The sequence below is a fragment of the Sinocyclocheilus grahami genome, unplaced genomic scaffold (genome assembly GCF_001515645.1).
Source record: "Sinocyclocheilus grahami isolate Dianchi unplaced genomic scaffold, SAMN03320097.WGS_v1.1 scaffold1257.1, whole genome shotgun sequence".
In the NCBI taxonomy this organism is placed as follows: domain Eukaryota; kingdom Metazoa; phylum Chordata; class Actinopteri; order Cypriniformes; family Cyprinidae; genus Sinocyclocheilus; species Sinocyclocheilus grahami.
In genome coordinates this window covers 200,674-217,762 of record NW_015506436.1, presented here as the reverse complement: position 1 = coordinate 217,762, position 17,089 = coordinate 200,674, and the positions used below count along the sequence as shown (strand labels likewise).

Below are 17,089 nucleotides of genomic sequence, written 5' to 3'. Positions count from 1 at the left end.
TATATTTTTTTTTTACAGTTGAGAACCAATTAACTAGCTACTTTATCGGTTAGATAATAGTTTTTCAAACAAATGTGTGGTAGCTACATCAAGAAAGACGGCGCCGGTGCGTCTGAAGCGCACATAAAAGTCACGGGACGCCAAAGTGTGCTGCTTGTGTGTTAACAAACTAATGTCACGAGAGTATGTTTATTCGGTTATTAATAGCTAACTGAAAAATAACCGTGTATTACTAATTCACTTTAATTTAAAATCCGTGTTTCTCACGAGACGCGCCGCAGAGACTCTTAATTTGAAGCGAGTTCGCGCCGGAAGCGGCTGATCTGTAGCTCTGCTCTCCTCTTCCGGTAGCGTGCGCATCTCTTCAGCACATCCTACGGTCATCATGGTGAGCGGTGCGGTGTTGAAAGCATAGTTTAATGAGCTGAGCTGAGCTGAGCTGAGCTGGGCTGGGCTGGGCTGGGACGGGTGTCTGTGTGTGTCTCTGCCGCGGTGTTCGCGCTGTACTCGGGCGGGACGAGGCGTTGTGCGCTGCGCGTGAGAACAACGAGTGTCGGTCGCTCCGTCAGTGTGTCAGATATAGCCGTGATGAGATAACGCTAGTGTGTGTGTGTGTGTGAGTGTGTGTGAGTGTGTGTGAGTGTGTGTGTGTGTGTGTGTGTGTTCGAGCTGATAGAAGCGTGTTTGAAGCATACACACGAGTCTGTGACGCAGCGGCAGTTAAGCGGCTCGTGAGGAAGCTTCTAGAGCGTTCTGAGGGGGCGGAGTCACGGCACTCTTAATTTGAAGCGAGTTCGCGCCGGAAGCGGCTGATCTGTCGCTCTGCTCTCCTCTTCCGGTAGCGTGCGCATCTCTTCAGCACATCCTACGGTCATCATGGTGAGCGGTGCGGTGTTGAAAGCATAGTTTAATGAGCTGAGCTGAGCTGGGCTGGGACGGGTGTCTGTGTGTGTCTCTGCCGCGGTGTTCGCGCTGTACTCGGGCGGGACGAGGCGTTGTGCGCTGCGCGTGAGAACAACGAGTGTCGGTCGCTCCGTCAGTGTGTCAGATATAGCCGTGATGAGATAACGCTAGTGTGTGTGTGTGTGTGAGTGTGTGTGAGTGTGTGTGAGTGTGTGTGTGTGTGTGTGTGTGTTCGAGCTGATAGAAGCGTGTTTGAAGCATACACACGAGTCTGTGACGCAGCGGCAGTTAAGCGGCTCGTGAGGAAGCTTCTAGAGCGTTCTGAGGGGGCGGAGTCACGGCCGCTCATTTGCATACTCATTATACATTCAGTGGCTCTACTGTTATCATCATTACACGGAGAAGTATGCAGGCGATGGCAGCGCCAGGTTTAATATCAGGTTAATCACTAAAGTTGTTTGTACGCGGTAGTTACTCGGATGCTCTGATGTTGTCCCGAGTTCGAACCCGTCCCGATCCCGCCCGCGTCACTTCCTGTCAGCGCTACACTGCGCACATATATATATATATAATCAGCTATTATGATTGTGATATGAAAATGCCTAGCGTCAGTTTGAAAATATTATCAATGTTGTTTTAACTATTATGTGTGATGCTGCCTTGCAGTTATTTTGGATGGCGTAATAATTATGCATGTTTAATAATGTGTTATCATTCACTTTCAATATTAAGATGATGATTTATAATAATAATAATAAAATCCCAAGCAATCAGCGGCTCTAGAAAGCTTGGGTTGGGAACGACTTAATCATATCAATAAATAAATGATTCGTAGCTTCCTGATGCAGTATCCAGAAAGATCAATCACTTTAATTATTGGCGTTCTGTGGTGGTCTTTGAGGGGCGGACCGTAGTTTCATGAGTTAGATATGTGTATTAGTAGTGTGTATGTGGGATAGTAGCGCATGAGTGTGTGAGCGCTGTGTGTTGCTGCCGCAGGCGTCTCTCTCGATGACCCCCATGAGCATCTTCAGACACGGAGCGGACGAGGAGAAGGCGGAGACGGCACGCCTGGTGAGTGACCCGAGCACTCGCTCGCACACCTGAGCATTCATAACCTCCTCCTCCGTCTGACCGAGAGTCTCTCTCTGTGTGTGTGTGTGTGTGTCGCAGTCGTCCTTCATCGGAGCCATCGCCATCGGGGATCTGGTCAAGAGCACCCTGGGGCCCAAGGGCATGGTACGTCTCGCTCGCACGCACCGCACACACGCGCTCCTGACCTCTGACCCCTGACCTCTGACCTCACAGGACAAGATCCTGCTGGGCGGCGGCCGGGACAGCAGCGTGACCGTCACCAACGACGGAGCCACCATCCTGAAGGCCATCGGCGTCGACAACCCCGCCGCCAAAGTGCTCGTGGGTCAGTCCAGACAGACGCCGCGCTTCCTTCGGGAGGCAGATGCGTCACAGTTTCCACACAACAATCATTTATAACGCATTCTAACACGTATTCACACAGATAACAGCTGATTTACGTTGCAATAGTAGAGTTTTCAGCAGCTTTTCGAGACTTGTCTAAGAGTGCGAGTCCTTCACGAGCCTCTCTTGTCTGCAGACATGTCTAAGGTGCAGGATGACGAGGTGGGCGACGGGACGACGTCTGTGACGGTGCTGGCGGCGGAGCTGCTGCGGGTACGAGCTGTTTCTCCTCCTCGCTGCGTCTGAGTGAGGAGTGAGCCGTGTCTAATGTGTGACGCTTGTGCCGCAGGAAGCAGAGCTGCTGATCGCCAAGAAGATCCATCCTCAGATCATCATCTCCGGCTGGAGGAAGGCCACGCAGGCGGCGCGCGAGGCGCTCAGAGAGGCGGCGGTGGATAATGGGTAACGTGCTGTGTGTGTGTATGTGTGAGAGAGAGTCTGTGTGTGAGAGAGTAAGTGTGTGTGAGAGAGAGAGAGAGAGAGAGAGAGATAACGCTAGTGTGTGTGTGGGTGTGAGTGTGTGTGAGTGTGTGTGAGTGTGTGTGTGTGTGTGTGTGTGTTCGAGCTGATAGAAGCGTGTTTGAAGCATACACACGAGTCTGTGACGCAGCGGCAGTTAAGCGGCTCGTGAGGAAGCTTCTAGAGCGTTCTGAGGGGGCGGAGTCACGGCCGCTCATTTGCATACTCATTATACATTCAGTGGCTCTACTGTTATCATCATTACACGGAGAAGTATGCAGGCGATGGCAGCGCCATGTTTAATATCAGGTTAAACACTAAAGTCGTGTTTACGCGGTAGTTACTCGGATGCTCTGATGTTGTCCCGAGTTCGAACCCGTCCCGATCCCGCCCGCGTCACTTCCTGTCAGCGCTACACTGCGCATATATATATATATAATCAGCTATTATGATTGTGATATGAAAATGCCTAGCGTCAGTTTGAAAATATTATCAATGTTGTTTTAACTATTATGTGTGATGCTGCCTTGCAGTTATTTTGGATGGCGTAATAATTATGCATGTTTAATAATGTGTTATCATTCACTTTCAATATTAAGATGATGATTTATAATAATAATAATAATAAAATCCCAAGCAATCAGCGGCTCTAGAAAGCTTGGGTTGGGAACGACTTAATCATATCAATAAATAAATGATTCGTAGCTTCCTGATGCAGTATCCAGAAAGATCAATCACTTTAATTATTGGCGTTCTGTGGTGTTCTTTGAGGGGCGGACCGTAGTTTCATGAGTTAGATATGTGTATTAGTAGTGTGTATGTGGGATAGTAGCGCATGAGTGTGTGAGCGCTGTGTGTTGCTGCCGCAGGCGTCTCTCTCGATGACCCCCATGAGCATCTTCAGACACGGAGCGGACGAGGAGAAGGCGGAGACGGCGCGCCTGGTGAGTGACCCGAGCACTCGCTCGCACACCTGAGCATTCATAACCTCCTCCTCCGTCTGACCGAGAGTCTCTCTCTGTGTGTGTGTGTGTGTGTCGCAGTCGTCCTTCATCGGAGCCATCGCCATCGGGGATCTGGTCAAGAGCACCCTGGGGCCCAAGGGCATGGTACGTCTCGCTCGCACGCACCGCACACACGCGCTCCTGACCTCTGACCCCTGACCTCTGACCTCACAGGACAAGATCCTGCTGGGCGGCGGCCGGGACAGCAGCCCACGCTCTCCTCCAAGCTGCTGACGCACCACAAGGAACACTTCTCCAAGCTGGCCATGGAGGCCGTGCTCAGACTCAAGGGATCTGGCAACCTGGAGGCCATCCACGTCATCAAGAAGCTGGGAGGCAGCCTGACCGACTCCTACCTGGACGAAGGTCTGCAGCGCACGCACACGCTCAACATCAAACAGCATTTCGTTGCGTTTCACTTTCAAACACGCAGCGCAGACTCGATAAGGGTGTTCAGTTTCAGTTCGTTTGCCAAAGCAATGGTGCCAAACACAGCGCTGAAGATGTTTTAATATATCTTCTGTTTATTATGAAACTGACTGAACAGATTAGACGGTCTGCTTATGAATGGGAAACATTGGTATGTCCATAATTATAATTTTATTAAATATTAAAAAAACATTTATTACTTGTTAAAGTGAGCATTAGATCATAGAAAGGGTATTTTAAAAATGAGCATTCACAAATAAATATACTGGATATTTAATTTTGATAATGCAATGGATTAATATTTGCATAACATTATTATTAGTGGTATCATATTAATAATACCAGAAATATAATAATAGTCATAGTATTTATTAGCTTATTAGTATTTAGTAGTTCCGTTATTATTCTATTGAAATAATATATCGTTTTAGTGGGGTTTTTATTATTGTTTATTTAGACAAAATAGTAAATAAAAGCTGTAAAACAATGATGATCTGATCAGCATTGGCCAGAATTGTAATATTTTGAATGGTGTGTATTATGATTTTTAATAAGGGTGTTTTAATCTTCCTGTAGTTATAGTGCATAAATCATATCTCTTCTCTGAGTATTAGTGTACTGAGTAACATATACTAACTAAGGATCTGCTTTTAGTTTGTTCTTATCTCAAGTAATGATAATGTTTGTGCAGCATTGAGGAAAGCGGCGTGTAGTTCTGCAGATTGATCTGTGATCGGTCAGTCAGTGCTGTCAGTGAGTTAATGCAGCCGGCTCTTCCTGCTCCTCACAGGCTTCCTGCTGGACAAGAGGATCGGCGTCAACCAGCCCAAGAGGATCGAGAACGCCAACATCCTCATCGCCAACACCGGCATGGACACGGACAAGATCAAGGTACGGCGTCTCCGGTCGCTCAGCCTGAGCGCAGGCGTGACGAGCGCCAGGAAGCTAACGCTAGCGTGTGTCTCCGCAGATCTTCGGCTCCAGAGTGCGTGTGGACTCCACCGCTAAAGTGGCCGAGATCGAGACGGCCGAGAAGGAGAAGATGAAGGAGAAGGTGGAGCGCATCCTCAAGCACGGCATCAACTGCTTCATCAACAGGTGCGCCGATCTCGGGTCATGCACGTGTGTGGTGTCACGTGACGCGTGCGTGTGCTGTCTCGTGAAGCTTGTGTGTGGTCATGTGACGAGTGTGTGAGATCGTGACGTGTGTGTGGTCATGTGACGCCTGTGTGAGCGTAGTTCTGTGGTTGTTCGTCCTCAGGCAGCTGATCTATAACTACCCAGAGCAGCTGTTTGCGTCCGCTGGGGTGATGGCCATCGAGCACGCTGATTTCATGGGAGTCGAGCGCTTGGCTCTCGTCACAGGTACACAAACACTGTCTAGTGCACACCATAAATAATGCTGTTTTAAATCAATTACTTTTAATATACAAATATGAAATGTTGTATAAAATAAAAGTGCAAAGCTAAGCTACTTTTAAATGTGAAAGTAAACCGCCAGTAGGTGGCAGCAAGTGTGTGCCTTAATGAGTGAGTCATTCATTCAAATGATTCGTTCAGACGGCTGATTCACTCAAGAATGAAGCGCGTGCCTGTCTTTATGAATGAGTCACTGAATCATGTGACTCAAATGATTAACACACGAATCATTCGGTTAGGAAACACCGCTGTGTGTCGCTCAGAGATGCGTGACTGTTCTGCTGTGATCTGGGTTTGGAACTATTTTAACCAAATCGAGCAAAAACAGTCAACGTTGACAGTATTGTGGAGCACTTAATATTAACTACTCGTGTGAGCTCTTGCATGAAGTCAGTGTCAAATTTACAATGGTGCTGGTTTTCAGGGAAACCACACTCTCCTGGTCACGTCACGTATGTTATAAATATAAGAGCTACATCTTTACCGCAGTGTGATTCTTCTGTGTGCGTTAGTTTTGATTTCTGCAGGAGATTCTCTCAACTCATTATCCACTAGCAATCGCTATTCACACCAAATGTAATAAAACCAGAATCATTCCTGCTGAACTTCCTGTGCTTCCCGAGTGTGATGTTTATTCAGGCAAGCAGAATTCTCTTTCTCTCGCTCCTTCAGAAGAATCCACTTGAAGAAGCTCACAAGATTGAGTTTCAAAGTGTTAAATACATGATGCAAGCGTGCACAGAGGAGTCATAAACATGCTCGTCGGTGTGCAGGAGTTGATTCTGCTGGTTTGTGTGCTCAGGCGGAGAGATCACCTCCACCTTTGACCACCCTGAGCTGGTGAAGCTCGGCCACTGTAAGCTGATCGAGGAGGTGATGATCGGAGAGGACATGCTCATACACTTCTCTGGCGTGGACATGGGTGAGTGTGCGCCCAAACCAACCCCACCTGTGTGGAGAGCGGCACGATTTTGACGTCGCTCCTGTGAACCGCTGATGTGACTGTGTTGTGTGCAGGTGAGGCGTGCACCATCGTCCTGCGCGGGGCGACGCAGCAGATCCTGGACGAGGCCGAGCGCTCGCTGCATGACGCTCTGTGCGTGCTGGCGCAGACGGTCAAAGAGACGCGCACCGTGTTCGGCGGAGGTGAGGACGCCAGCGGCTGTCTGACTCGCTCTCTCTCAGTCTCTCCACTTCTCTGGCGTGGACCTGGGTGAGTGTGCGCCCAAACCAACCCCACCTGTGTGGAGAGTGGCACGATTTTGACGTCGCTCCTGTGAACCGCTGCTGTTACTGTGTGTGTGTGTGCAGGTGAGGCGTGCACCATCGTCCTGCGCGGGGCGACGCAGCAGATCCTGGACGAGGCCGAGCGCTCGCTGCATGACGCTCTGTGCGTGCTGGCGCAGACGGTCAAAGAGACGCGCACCGTGTTCGGCGGAGGTGAGGACGCCAGCGGCTGTCTGACTCGCTCTCTCTCAGTCTCTCACTCACACTCACTCACACACCTGTGTCTGTGTTTCAGGCTGCTCCGAGATGCTGATGGCTAAAGCCGTGTCTGATCTGGCCAACCGCACGCCAGGGAAAGAGGCCGTGGCCATGGAGTCCTTCGCTAAAGCCCTGATGATGGTACGTCACACCAGCAGCACAGACATTTCACTCCTCTATATAGATTTCCAGAGGCTTTAGGTATTTGCGCCGCAATTACATTATAATGCATAACTAATTGAAACGAATATCATCATTCATTCAGTTGATTAATTCAAACACATGAACGACTGCATCTGAACTCTCATACTCTCTGAAATAGGTATTTGTGTTGAAAAACGTTAAGACGCAGCCAGAGTTATTAGAGAGCGAGTCATTGAATCATTCACTCGACCAGTTCATTTGAAATGCAAGATTGATGTGGGAATGAATTAAGTGACGGTCGTTGACTTGTTCACAATGTGTCTTTATTCCGTAACACAGCAGCGCTTGGCTGCTTGGTTCTGCTGGTTCAGTGTAAGTGTTGAGTGACTGGTCATGTGGTTTATGTGCATTGCACGCTCTGTGTTGCAGCTGCCCACCATCATCGCTGATAATGCGGGGTACGACAGCGCAGAGCTGGTGTCTCAGCTGAGAGCCGCTCACCAGGACAACAAGAGCACCTTCGGCCTGGGTAAGACACACTCACATCAGTGAGTCACATCAGCCCTCAGAGTCTCTGACCTCTGACCCCTGTGCTTTCAGACATGACCCAGGGCGCGGTGGGAGACATGGCGGCTCTGGGCATCACCGAGAGCTTCCAGGTGAAGAGGCAGGTGCTGCTGAGCGCAGCCGAGGCGGCTGAGATGATCCTGCGCGTCGACAACATCATCAAAGCTGCTCCCAGGTGACGACGCTCGAGCTCTGGAGCCGCTTCATTCATCTCAGCGCTGTCTGGGACAAGCATCAGAGAGTTTGTGCTGTGTTTGTAACCTGTGTGTGTCGTGTGTTTCAGGAAGCGTGTGCCGGATCATCACCCCTGCTGAACACTCGGAGCGGCCCGTGTATTTATTGACAGGAAGTCGATGCTCTTTATTTTGTAGTTTGTGTGTAGTCGCACTTCCCAAGCATTGGTTGTCTGCATGTTACTGCTCTACTCCTTTTGTTTACTCAATAAAACCGTCACGAACATCTGAAGCCCGGTGTGTGTGTTTGCTTGCAACAGATCCGACAAACTCTCGTCACACCGTGAGCATCAGTGTAAGCAGAGGGTTCAGTAAAAATGATTTCCATACTATAGAAAAGCTTTTTCTTTTTTTTTGAATGAATCAAAGTGCGTGCATCTGTAATAAAACGTGCCTCACACAGCTCCGGGGGGTGAATAAAGGCCTCCTATACTGAATCCATGCGTTTTTGTAAGAAAAATATCCATATTTCAACCGTAATAAACACTTTTCCCTCACTTCCGGTACCTGTCATACGCGGAGGCCGTGCCGGCGGATGACGTGAGACGTCGGCGTTGTGTGATTAGTGACGAATGCAGAGAGAGAACAAAACAAGACGCCGGTCACGAATTAGAAGTACAAAACGAGGATTTGTAAAGAAGAATGTCGGAGGATTTCGATATAAGCCAAGAGGAGACTGGTTTTCCATACGTCCTGCGTCATCCGCCAGTCAGCGGAAGTGAGAGAAAAGTGTTTATTACGTTTGAAATATGGAAATTGAAAGGTTTGGCGGGGCAAGGACAATTTTTAATATAACTCCGACTGGATTCGTCTGAAAGAAGAAAGTCAAAGCAATGGTGCCAAACACAGCGCTGAAGATGTTTTAATATATCTTCTGTTTATTATGAAACTGACTGAACAGATTAGACGGTCTGCTTATGAATGGGAAACATTGGTATGTCCATAATTATAATTTTATTAAATATTAAAAAAACATTTATTACTTGTTAAAGTGAGCATTAGATCATAGAAAGGGTATTTTAAAAATGAGCATTCACAAATAAATATACTGGATATTTAATTTTGATAATGCAATGGATTAATATTTGCATAACATTATTATTAGTGGTATCATATTAATAATACCAGAAATATAATAATAGTCATAGTATTTATTAGCTTATTAGTATTTAGTAGTTCCGTTATTATTCTATTGAAATAATATATCGTTTTAGTGGGGTTTTTATTATTGTTTATTTAGACAAAATAGTAAATAAAAGCTGTAAAACAATGATGATCTGATCAGCATTGGCCAGAATTGTAATATTTTGAATGGTGTGTATTATGATTTTTAATAAGGGTGTTTTAATCTTCCTGTAGTTATAGTGCATAAATCATATCTCTTCTCTGAGTATTAGTGTACTGAGTAACATATACTAACTAAGGATCTGCTTTTAGTTTGTTCTTATCTCAAGTAATGATAATGTTTGTGCAGCATTGAGGAAAGCGGCGTGTAGTTCTGCAGATTGATCTGTGATCGGTCAGTCAGTGCTGTCAGTGAGTTAATGCAGCCGGCTCTTCCTGCTCCTCACAGGCTTCCTGCTGGACAAGAGGATCGGCGTCAACCAGCCCAAGAGGATCGAGAACGCCAACATCCTCATCGCCAACACCGGCATGGACACGGACAAGATCAAGGTACGGCGTCTCCGGTCACTCAGCCTGAGCGCAGGCGTGACGAGCGCCAGGAAGCTAACGCTAGCGTGTGTCTCCGCAGATCTTCGGCTCCAGAGTGCGTGTGGACTCCACCGCTAAAGTGGCCGAGATCGAGACGGCCGAGAAGGAGAAGATGAAGGAGAAGGTGGAGCGCATCCTCAAGCACGGCATCAACTGCTTCATCAACAGGTGCGCCGATCTCGGGTCATGCACGTGTGTGGTGTCACGTGACGCGTGCGTGTGCTGTCTCGTGAAGCTTGTGTGTGGTCATGTGACGAGTGTGTGAGATCGTGACGTGTGTGTGGTCATGTGACGCCTGTGTGAGCGTAGTTCTGTGGTTGTTCGTCCTCAGGCAGCTGATCTATAACTACCCAGAGCAGCTGTTTGCGTCCGCTGGGGTGATGGCCATCGAGCACGCTGATTTCATGGGAGTCGAGCGCTTGGCTCTCGTCACAGGTACACAAACACTGTCTAGTGCACACCATAAATAATGCTGTTTTAAATCAATTACTTTTAATATACAAATATGAAATGTTGTATAAAATAAAAGTGCAAAGCTAAGCTACTTTTAAATGTGAAAGTAAACCGCCAGTAGGTGGCAGCAAGTGTGTGCCTTAATGAGTGAGTCATTCATTCAAATGATTCGTTCAGACGGCTGATTCACTCAAGAATGAAGCGCGTGCCTGTCTTTATGAATGAGTCACTGAATCATGTGACTCAAATGATTAACACACGAATCATTCGGTTAGGAAACACCGCTGTGTGTCGCTCAGAGATGCGTGACTGTTCTGCTGTGATCTGGGTTTGGAACTATTTTAACCAAATCGAGCAAAAACAGTCAACGTTGACAGTATTGTGGAGCACTTAATATTAACTACTCGTGTGAGCTCTTGCATGAAGTCAGTGTCAAATTTACAATGGTGCTGGTTTTCAGGGAAACCACACTCTCCTGGTCACGTCACGTATGTTATAAATATAAGAGCTACATCTTTACCGCAGTGTGATTCTTCTGTGTGCGTTAGTTTTGATTTCTGCAGGAGATTCTCTCAACTCATTATCCACTAGCAATCGCTATTCACACCAAATGTAATAAAACCAGAATCATTCCTGCTGAACTTCCTGTGCTTCCCGAGTGTGATGTTTATTCAGGCAAGCAGAATTCTCTTTCTCTCGCTCCTTCAGAAGAATCCACTTGAAGAAGCTCACAAGATTGAGTTTCAAAGTGTTAAATACATGATGCAAGCGTGCACAGAGGAGTCATAAACATGCTCGTCGGTGTGCAGGAGTTGATTCTGCTGGTTTGTGTGCTCAGGCGGAGAGATCACCTCCACCTTTGACCACCCTGAGCTGGTGAAGCTCGGCCACTGTAAGCTGATCGAGGAGGTGATGATCGGAGAGGACATGCTCATACACTTCTCTGGCGTGGACATGGGTGAGTGTGCGCCCAAACCAACCCCACCTGTGTGGAGAGTGGCACGATTTTGACGTCGCTCCTGTGAACCGCTGCTGTTACTGTGTGTGTGTGTGCAGGTGAGGCGTGCACCATCGTCCTGCGCGGGGCGACGCAGCAGATCCTGGACGAGGCCGAGCGCTCGCTGCATGACGCTCTGTGCGTGCTGGCGCAGACGGTCAAAGAGACGCGCACCGTGTTCGGCGGAGGTGAGGACGCCAGCGGCTGTCTGACTCGCTCTCTCTCAGTCTCTCACTCACACTCACTCACACACCTGTGTCTGTGTTTCAGGCTGCTCCGAGATGCTGATGGCTAAAGCCGTGTCTGATCTGGCCAACCGCACGCCAGGGAAAGAGGCCGTGGCCATGGAGTCCTTCGCTAAAGCCCTGATGATGGTACGTCACACCAGCAGCACAGACATTTCACTCCTATATATAGATTTCCAGAGGCTTTAGGTATTTGCGCCGCAATTACATTATAATGCATAACTAATTGAAACGAATATCATCATTCATTCAGTTGATTAATTCAAACACATGAACGACTGCATCTGAACTCTCATACTCTCTGAAATAGGTACAGCCACAGCTATTAGAGAGCGAGTCATTGAATCATTCACTCGACCAGTTCATTCGAAATGCAAGATTGATGTGGGAATGAATTAAGTGACGGTCGTTGACTTGTTCACAATGTGTCTTTATTCCGTAACAAAGGAGCGTTTGGCTGCTTGGTTCTGCTTGTTCAGAGTAAGTGTCTGGTCATGTGGTTTATGTGCATTGCACGCTCTTTGTGTTGCAGCTGCCCACCATCATCGCTGATAATGCGGGGTACGACAGCGCAGAGCTGGTGTCTCAGCTGAGAGCCGCTCACCAGGACAACAAGAGCACCTTCGGCCTGGGTAAGACACACTCACATCAGTGAGTCACATCAGCCCTCAGAGTCTCTGACCTCTGACCCCTGTGCTTTCAGACATGACCCAGGGCGCGGTGGGAGACATGGCGGCTCTGGGCATCACCGAGAGCTTCCAGGTGAAGAGGCAGGTGCTGCTGAGCGCAGCCGAGGCGGCTGAGATGATCCTGCGCGTCGACAACATCATCAAAGCTGCTCCCAGGTGACGACGCTCGAGCTCTGGAGCCGCTTCATTCATCTCAGCGCTGTCTGGGACAAGCATCAGAGAGTTTGTGCTGCTTGTTCACAATGTGTCTTTATTCCGTAACAAAGGAGCGTTTGGCTGCTTGGTTCTGCTTGTTCAGAGTAAGTGTCTGGTCATGTGGTTTATGTGCATTGCACGCTCTGTGTTGCAGCTGCCCACCATCATCGCTGATAATGCGGGGTACGACAGCGCAGAGCTGGTGTCTCAGCTGAGAGCAGCAGCGTTTGGCTGCTTGGTTCTGCTGGTTCAGTGTAAGTGTTGAGTGACTGGTCATGTGGTTTATGTGCATTGCACGCTCTTTGTGTTGCAGCTGCCCACCATCATCGCTGATAATGCGGGGTACGACAGCGCAGAGCTGGTGTCTCAGCTGAGAGCCGCTCACCAGGACAACAAGAGCACCTTCGGCCTGGGTAAGACACACTCACATCAGTGAGTCACATCAGCCCTCAGAGTCTCTGACCTCTGACCCCTGTGCTTTCAGACATGACCCAGGGCGCGGTGGGAGACATGGCGGCTCTGGGCATCACCGAGAGCTTCCAGGTGAAGAGGCAGGTGCTGCTGAGCGCAGCCGAGGCGGCTGAGATGATCCTGCGCGTCGACAACATCATCAAAGCTGCTCCCAGGTGACGACGCTCGAGCTCTGGAGCCGCTTCATTCATCTCAGCGCTGTCTGGGACAAGCATCAGAGAGTTTGTGCTGTGTTTGTAACCTGTGTGTGTCGTGTGTTTCAGGAAGCGTGTGCCGGATCATCACCCCTGCTGAACACTCGGAGCGGCCCGTGTATTTATTGACAGGAAGTCGATGCTCTTTATTTTGTAGTTTGTGTGTAGTCGCACTTCCCAAGCATTGGTTGTCTGCATGTTACTGCTCTACTCCTTTTGTTTACTCAATAAAACCGTCACGAACATCTGAAGCCCGGTGTGTGTGTTTGCTTGCAACAGATCCGACAAACTCTCGTCACACCGTGAGCATCAGTGTAAGCAGAGGGTTCAGTAAAAATGATTTCCATACTATAGAAAAGCTTTTTCTTTTTTTTTGAATGAATCAAAGTGCGTGCATCTGTAATAAAACGTGCCTCACACAGCTCCGGGGGGTGAATAAAGGCCTCCTATACTGAATCCATGCGTTTTTGTAAGAAAAATATCCATATTTCAACCGTAATAAACACTTTTCCCTCACTTCCGGTACCTGTCATACGCGGAGGCCGTGCCGGCGGATGACGTGAGACGTCGGCGTTGTGTGATTAGTGACGAATGCAGAGAGAGAACAAAACAAGACGCCGGTCACGAATTAGAAGTACAAAACGAGGATTTGTAAAGAAGAATGTCGGAGGATTTCGATATAAGCCAAGAGGAGACTGGTTTTCCATACGTCCTGCGTCATCCGCCAGTCAGCGGAAGTGAGAGAAAAGTGTTTATTACGTTTGAAATATGGAAATTGAAAGGTTTGGCGGGGCAAGGACAATTTTTAATATAACTCCGACTGGATTCGTCTGAAAGAAGAAAGTCACACACCTAGGATGCTACGAGGGCGAGTAAGACGCAGGCTAATTTTCATTTTTGGGTGAACTAACCCTTTAAAGTGCTCTATTTTTGAACTTAAGAAGTACTAAAGAATCATTTTTAGTATGTTAAGATAATCTTAAGAACATCTAAGTGTACTCAACTGTGCTATATTGAGTCACCATGAATATTAACTCAAATGTATTTAGGTACCACTTGCACCCATCTTTGTGTGAAAGTTTTCTACAAGTGGTAACGAAATACATTTTTTAATACAGAGATAGTATGTTAAAAGCACATTTTATGTGCATTACATGCATTTTTTTTATGCATGGTGTCTCAAAATAGCAGTTGAGTACACTTAGATGTTCTTAAGATTATCTTAAGAAGTACTAAAGATGGATTTTTAATATATTAAGTGCAAAAATAGAGCACTTAAAGTACATTATAGAAGTGTACTTTTTTTCACCGGGGATGTTTTCTTTTGTAGGCATAAACTCGCTTCATTTTGATCAATATTTCAGAAAACGAGATTTATTAGCTCAAGTAAATGCGTCTCAGTTTAAGAACGTTTACTGAATAAGAAAGTCATTTCAGTGCAGAATGATTCTCAGTGTAGGACTAAAATGGCAAAGGTTATTATTTATTTTGGAGTATATACAGGGAGGACATGCTTCGGTTTGTCTTGGGTTTATTTTGTGATAAAAACTACATTATCCTGCTTATTACACAAATATTAATTTTAATTTTTTTACAATTTTTAAAAAATTATTCTTACAATTTTTTACGTTACGTCCATAAATGTCCTTGTGGGAGTGCCTGTGTTTTTCTTTCTCTCTCTCTCTCCTGCTTGCTCTCTCTTAGGCCGCCTCCCTTGACTGCTGATTGGCTCATGAAGCTGTCAGTCATCGTTAAACAACGTGAAGCCGACCTATCCGCTGCCAGTAAAGTTTCTGCCAGCAGATAAAAGGATGCTGAAAGAAGGGAATGGAGACCTCTTTTGCTTCTTGCTGTCATTTTATACATTATCCTGCTTATTACACACATTAATTTTTATTTTTTTACAATTTTTAAAAAATTATTCTTACAATTTTTTACGTTACGTCCATAAATGTCCTTGTGGGAGTGCCTGTGTTTTTCTTTCTCTCTCTCTCTCCTGCTTGCTCTCTCTTAGGCCGCCTCCCTTGACTGCTGATTGGCTCATGAAGCTGTCAGTCATCGTTAAACAACGTGAAGCCGACCTATCCGCTGCCAGTAAAGTTTCTGCCAGCAGATAAAAGGATGCTGAAAGAAGGGAATGGAGACCTCTTTTGCTTCTTGCTGTCATTTTACTTGTTTTGACTTGCTTTATTCGTTATTCGTTTATGCCAAAATCCTTGGTATTTTTGTTACTTTGTGACTCGGATGGCGTTGCTCTTTGAGCTTTGATGAGCTTACGCTCTACGACGTTTACTCTTTACTCAAGAAGATGTCGTGCGACTTCCATTGTGCAACACTTGGGTAGCTCGAGATGTTTAGACACCCTAGCTAAGAGGTGAACGCCACCCCCTGTGTGTTTAATTTTTATTAGTTGAGAGTAGAGAAGTATACGGCGCTTGGCGCTGAAGATTTGCTTTCTTTCTTTTCTTTAGTTAGGTTATAGGTTTAAAACAAGTTAGAAGTGGTTTTGTTGTTTCTTTCTTTCTTTCGGCGCCACTAGCGTCCCCTTTCTCTTGGGTTGATTTGTTTGGGGTTTTGAGCACCGACCGGACGTCTTCTCCCGGCGTGTTACCCAGCCGCACAGCACTACCTCTGTACGGGCCACAGAGTGACTACAGCATCATGGACGTGAGCCGAACGCTGCGTTCATCACACTCTCTGACAGGCTCGAGCTCCGCAACAGATGAGTTGGAAACAGGAAATAAATATATAAGTTACTAGGTTTCTGATGAAGTTTATGAAAATGTCTGCATTAACACACTCCGCATCACTGCATTGCATTAAAATGCTGTTTGGTTGTGTCGGTCAGATTCGGTTCACCGTAGTGTTCGTTACGATAAGTTCGATACGTCCTACTGCGTGAGACAAGCATGCAGTAACAAACACACATTCTTCAAGTGTGCTTGCATGTATTTACTCCCACTGTGAAGTGTGTCTGACCTGGATATTGTTTGTGCTGTTCCTCTCTTGTCACAGCGATGCACCACAAGTTGAAGGCCTTCGAATCGAGCACGTACACACTTGGCAGACGAGTCTTTGGCATCCATTACGGCTCTGGTCGCCAGAGAAGAGCTAAAGGCATCTGTTCACTGTCAGCTGAGAGTGAATTTTGATCAGCTTATCAAGTTATGTTTTTTTATATTTAGGTTTTACATATAAGTAAAATATGAAAAGCTGTTTTGTTTTTCAGGTGGGCTCTGTGACAGTTCAGAGTCAGGTGTGAAACTCACATTGGAGGAAATCACATACTGCAACATTTGTTTTTGACGCAGGATTTGTGCTCCTGCAATGAAGAATTTGAGAAGGTCTAAGGTAATACTTGTTCAAATCAGAGGTTTGTACATATTGTAACACATTTTACATTTTATTGAATAAAAATGCATTTTTGTTTATAAATCTGCTATCATTACAACATGATAATTTCAAAACGCAGAAAATATTTTCTTAAATATTACTTCAAGAAATATTCTGCTATACTGTAGTTACAATAATTATATTTTATTAAATGCTGTGATTAACGTCATATTTTGTCAGAAACTCTTGAGAACCTCATTTCAGTCTTGAGGAATCAATTATATTCATGATTCATACATTTCATTTCACATATTCATCAACTAAAATATGAGCGCAAGGTGATTTGACATTGTGTTTTATTATTTATGCACGAAAATAATAGAGGAAAATGAATTACATGTTCTTCATGAATCATTTGTGAAGGTACTTTTAAATTAAAAGGTTGTTTTGATAGCAACAATACAAATGATTGATGTAACACTACTGTAAAAAGACAAATGTAGGATGAGAAAAGCACAGAAATATTGTCACTCAGCAGGACTCACACACACACACACACACACTCTCTCTCTTTCACACACACACACACACACACACACAGATCTTACTTCTATATGAGGATTTCTGACACGTTTATTCTGAGTGTTATTTCAGTGACAGAAGTTGAGCTGCAGTAT

The 17,089-nt window shown here is 46.3% G+C and overlaps 2 protein-coding genes and 1 long non-coding RNA gene across 3 annotated transcripts; all 3 read left to right on the top strand.

Annotated features, from left to right (window-relative positions):
- The first annotated feature begins 784 nt into the window (after nt 1–784).
- On the top strand, nt 785–8,354 carry LOC107568556 (T-complex protein 1 subunit beta). Its single transcript, XM_016254524.1, has 18 exons — nt 785–879; nt 1,903–1,977; nt 2,077–2,142; nt 2,212–2,323; nt 2,519–2,595; nt 2,672–2,785; nt 3,711–3,785; nt 3,885–3,945; nt 4,020–4,211; nt 5,065–5,165; nt 5,245–5,372; nt 5,536–5,639; nt 6,496–6,615; nt 6,711–6,839; nt 7,216–7,319; nt 7,752–7,851; nt 7,923–8,064; nt 8,173–8,354. The coding sequence occupies exons 1-18, from the start codon at nt 877–879 to the stop codon at nt 8,201–8,203; spliced, it is 1,734 nt and encodes a 577-aa protein (XP_016110010.1). The 5' UTR covers nt 785–876; the 3' UTR covers nt 8,204–8,354.
- LOC107568561 (uncharacterized) lies at nt 3,537–4,056 on the top strand. The gene is made up of 3 exons (XR_001606774.1): nt 3,537–3,785; nt 3,885–3,950; nt 4,020–4,056. It is a non-coding gene; the product is annotated as an uncharacterized lncRNA (long non-coding RNA).
- Nucleotides 8,355–9,669: 1,315 nt separating the features above from the next.
- On the top strand, nt 9,670–13,330 carry LOC107568560 (T-complex protein 1 subunit beta-like). Its single transcript, XM_016254530.1, has 9 exons — nt 9,670–9,796; nt 9,876–10,003; nt 10,167–10,270; nt 11,127–11,246; nt 11,345–11,473; nt 11,556–11,659; nt 12,063–12,162; nt 12,234–12,375; nt 13,149–13,330. Exons 1-9 carry the CDS (start codon nt 9,776–9,778, stop codon nt 13,177–13,179), a joined length of 879 nt encoding a protein of 292 aa, XP_016110016.1. The 5' UTR covers nt 9,670–9,775; the 3' UTR covers nt 13,180–13,330.
- The last annotated feature ends 3,759 nt before the right edge of the window (nt 13,331–17,089 follow it).

Coding starts and splice junctions, on each gene's coding strand:
- LOC107568560 (XM_016254530.1), top strand. CDS start 9,776: ATGGACACGGACAAGATCAAG. Junction 11,247..11,344: donor CTTCTCTGGCGTGGACATGG/GTGAGTGTGCGC, acceptor GTGTGTGTGCAG/GTGAGGCGTGCACCATCGTC. Junction 11,660..12,062: donor TCGCTAAAGCCCTGATGATG/GTACGTCACACC, acceptor TTTGTGTTGCAG/CTGCCCACCATCATCGCTGA.
- LOC107568556 (XM_016254524.1), top strand. Junction 2,596..2,671: donor TGGCGGCGGAGCTGCTGCGG/GTACGAGCTGTT, acceptor CTTGTGCCGCAG/GAAGCAGAGCTGCTGATCGC. Junction 7,852..7,922: donor CAAGAGCACCTTCGGCCTGG/GTAAGACACACT, acceptor CTGTGCTTTCAG/ACATGACCCAGGGCGCGGTG.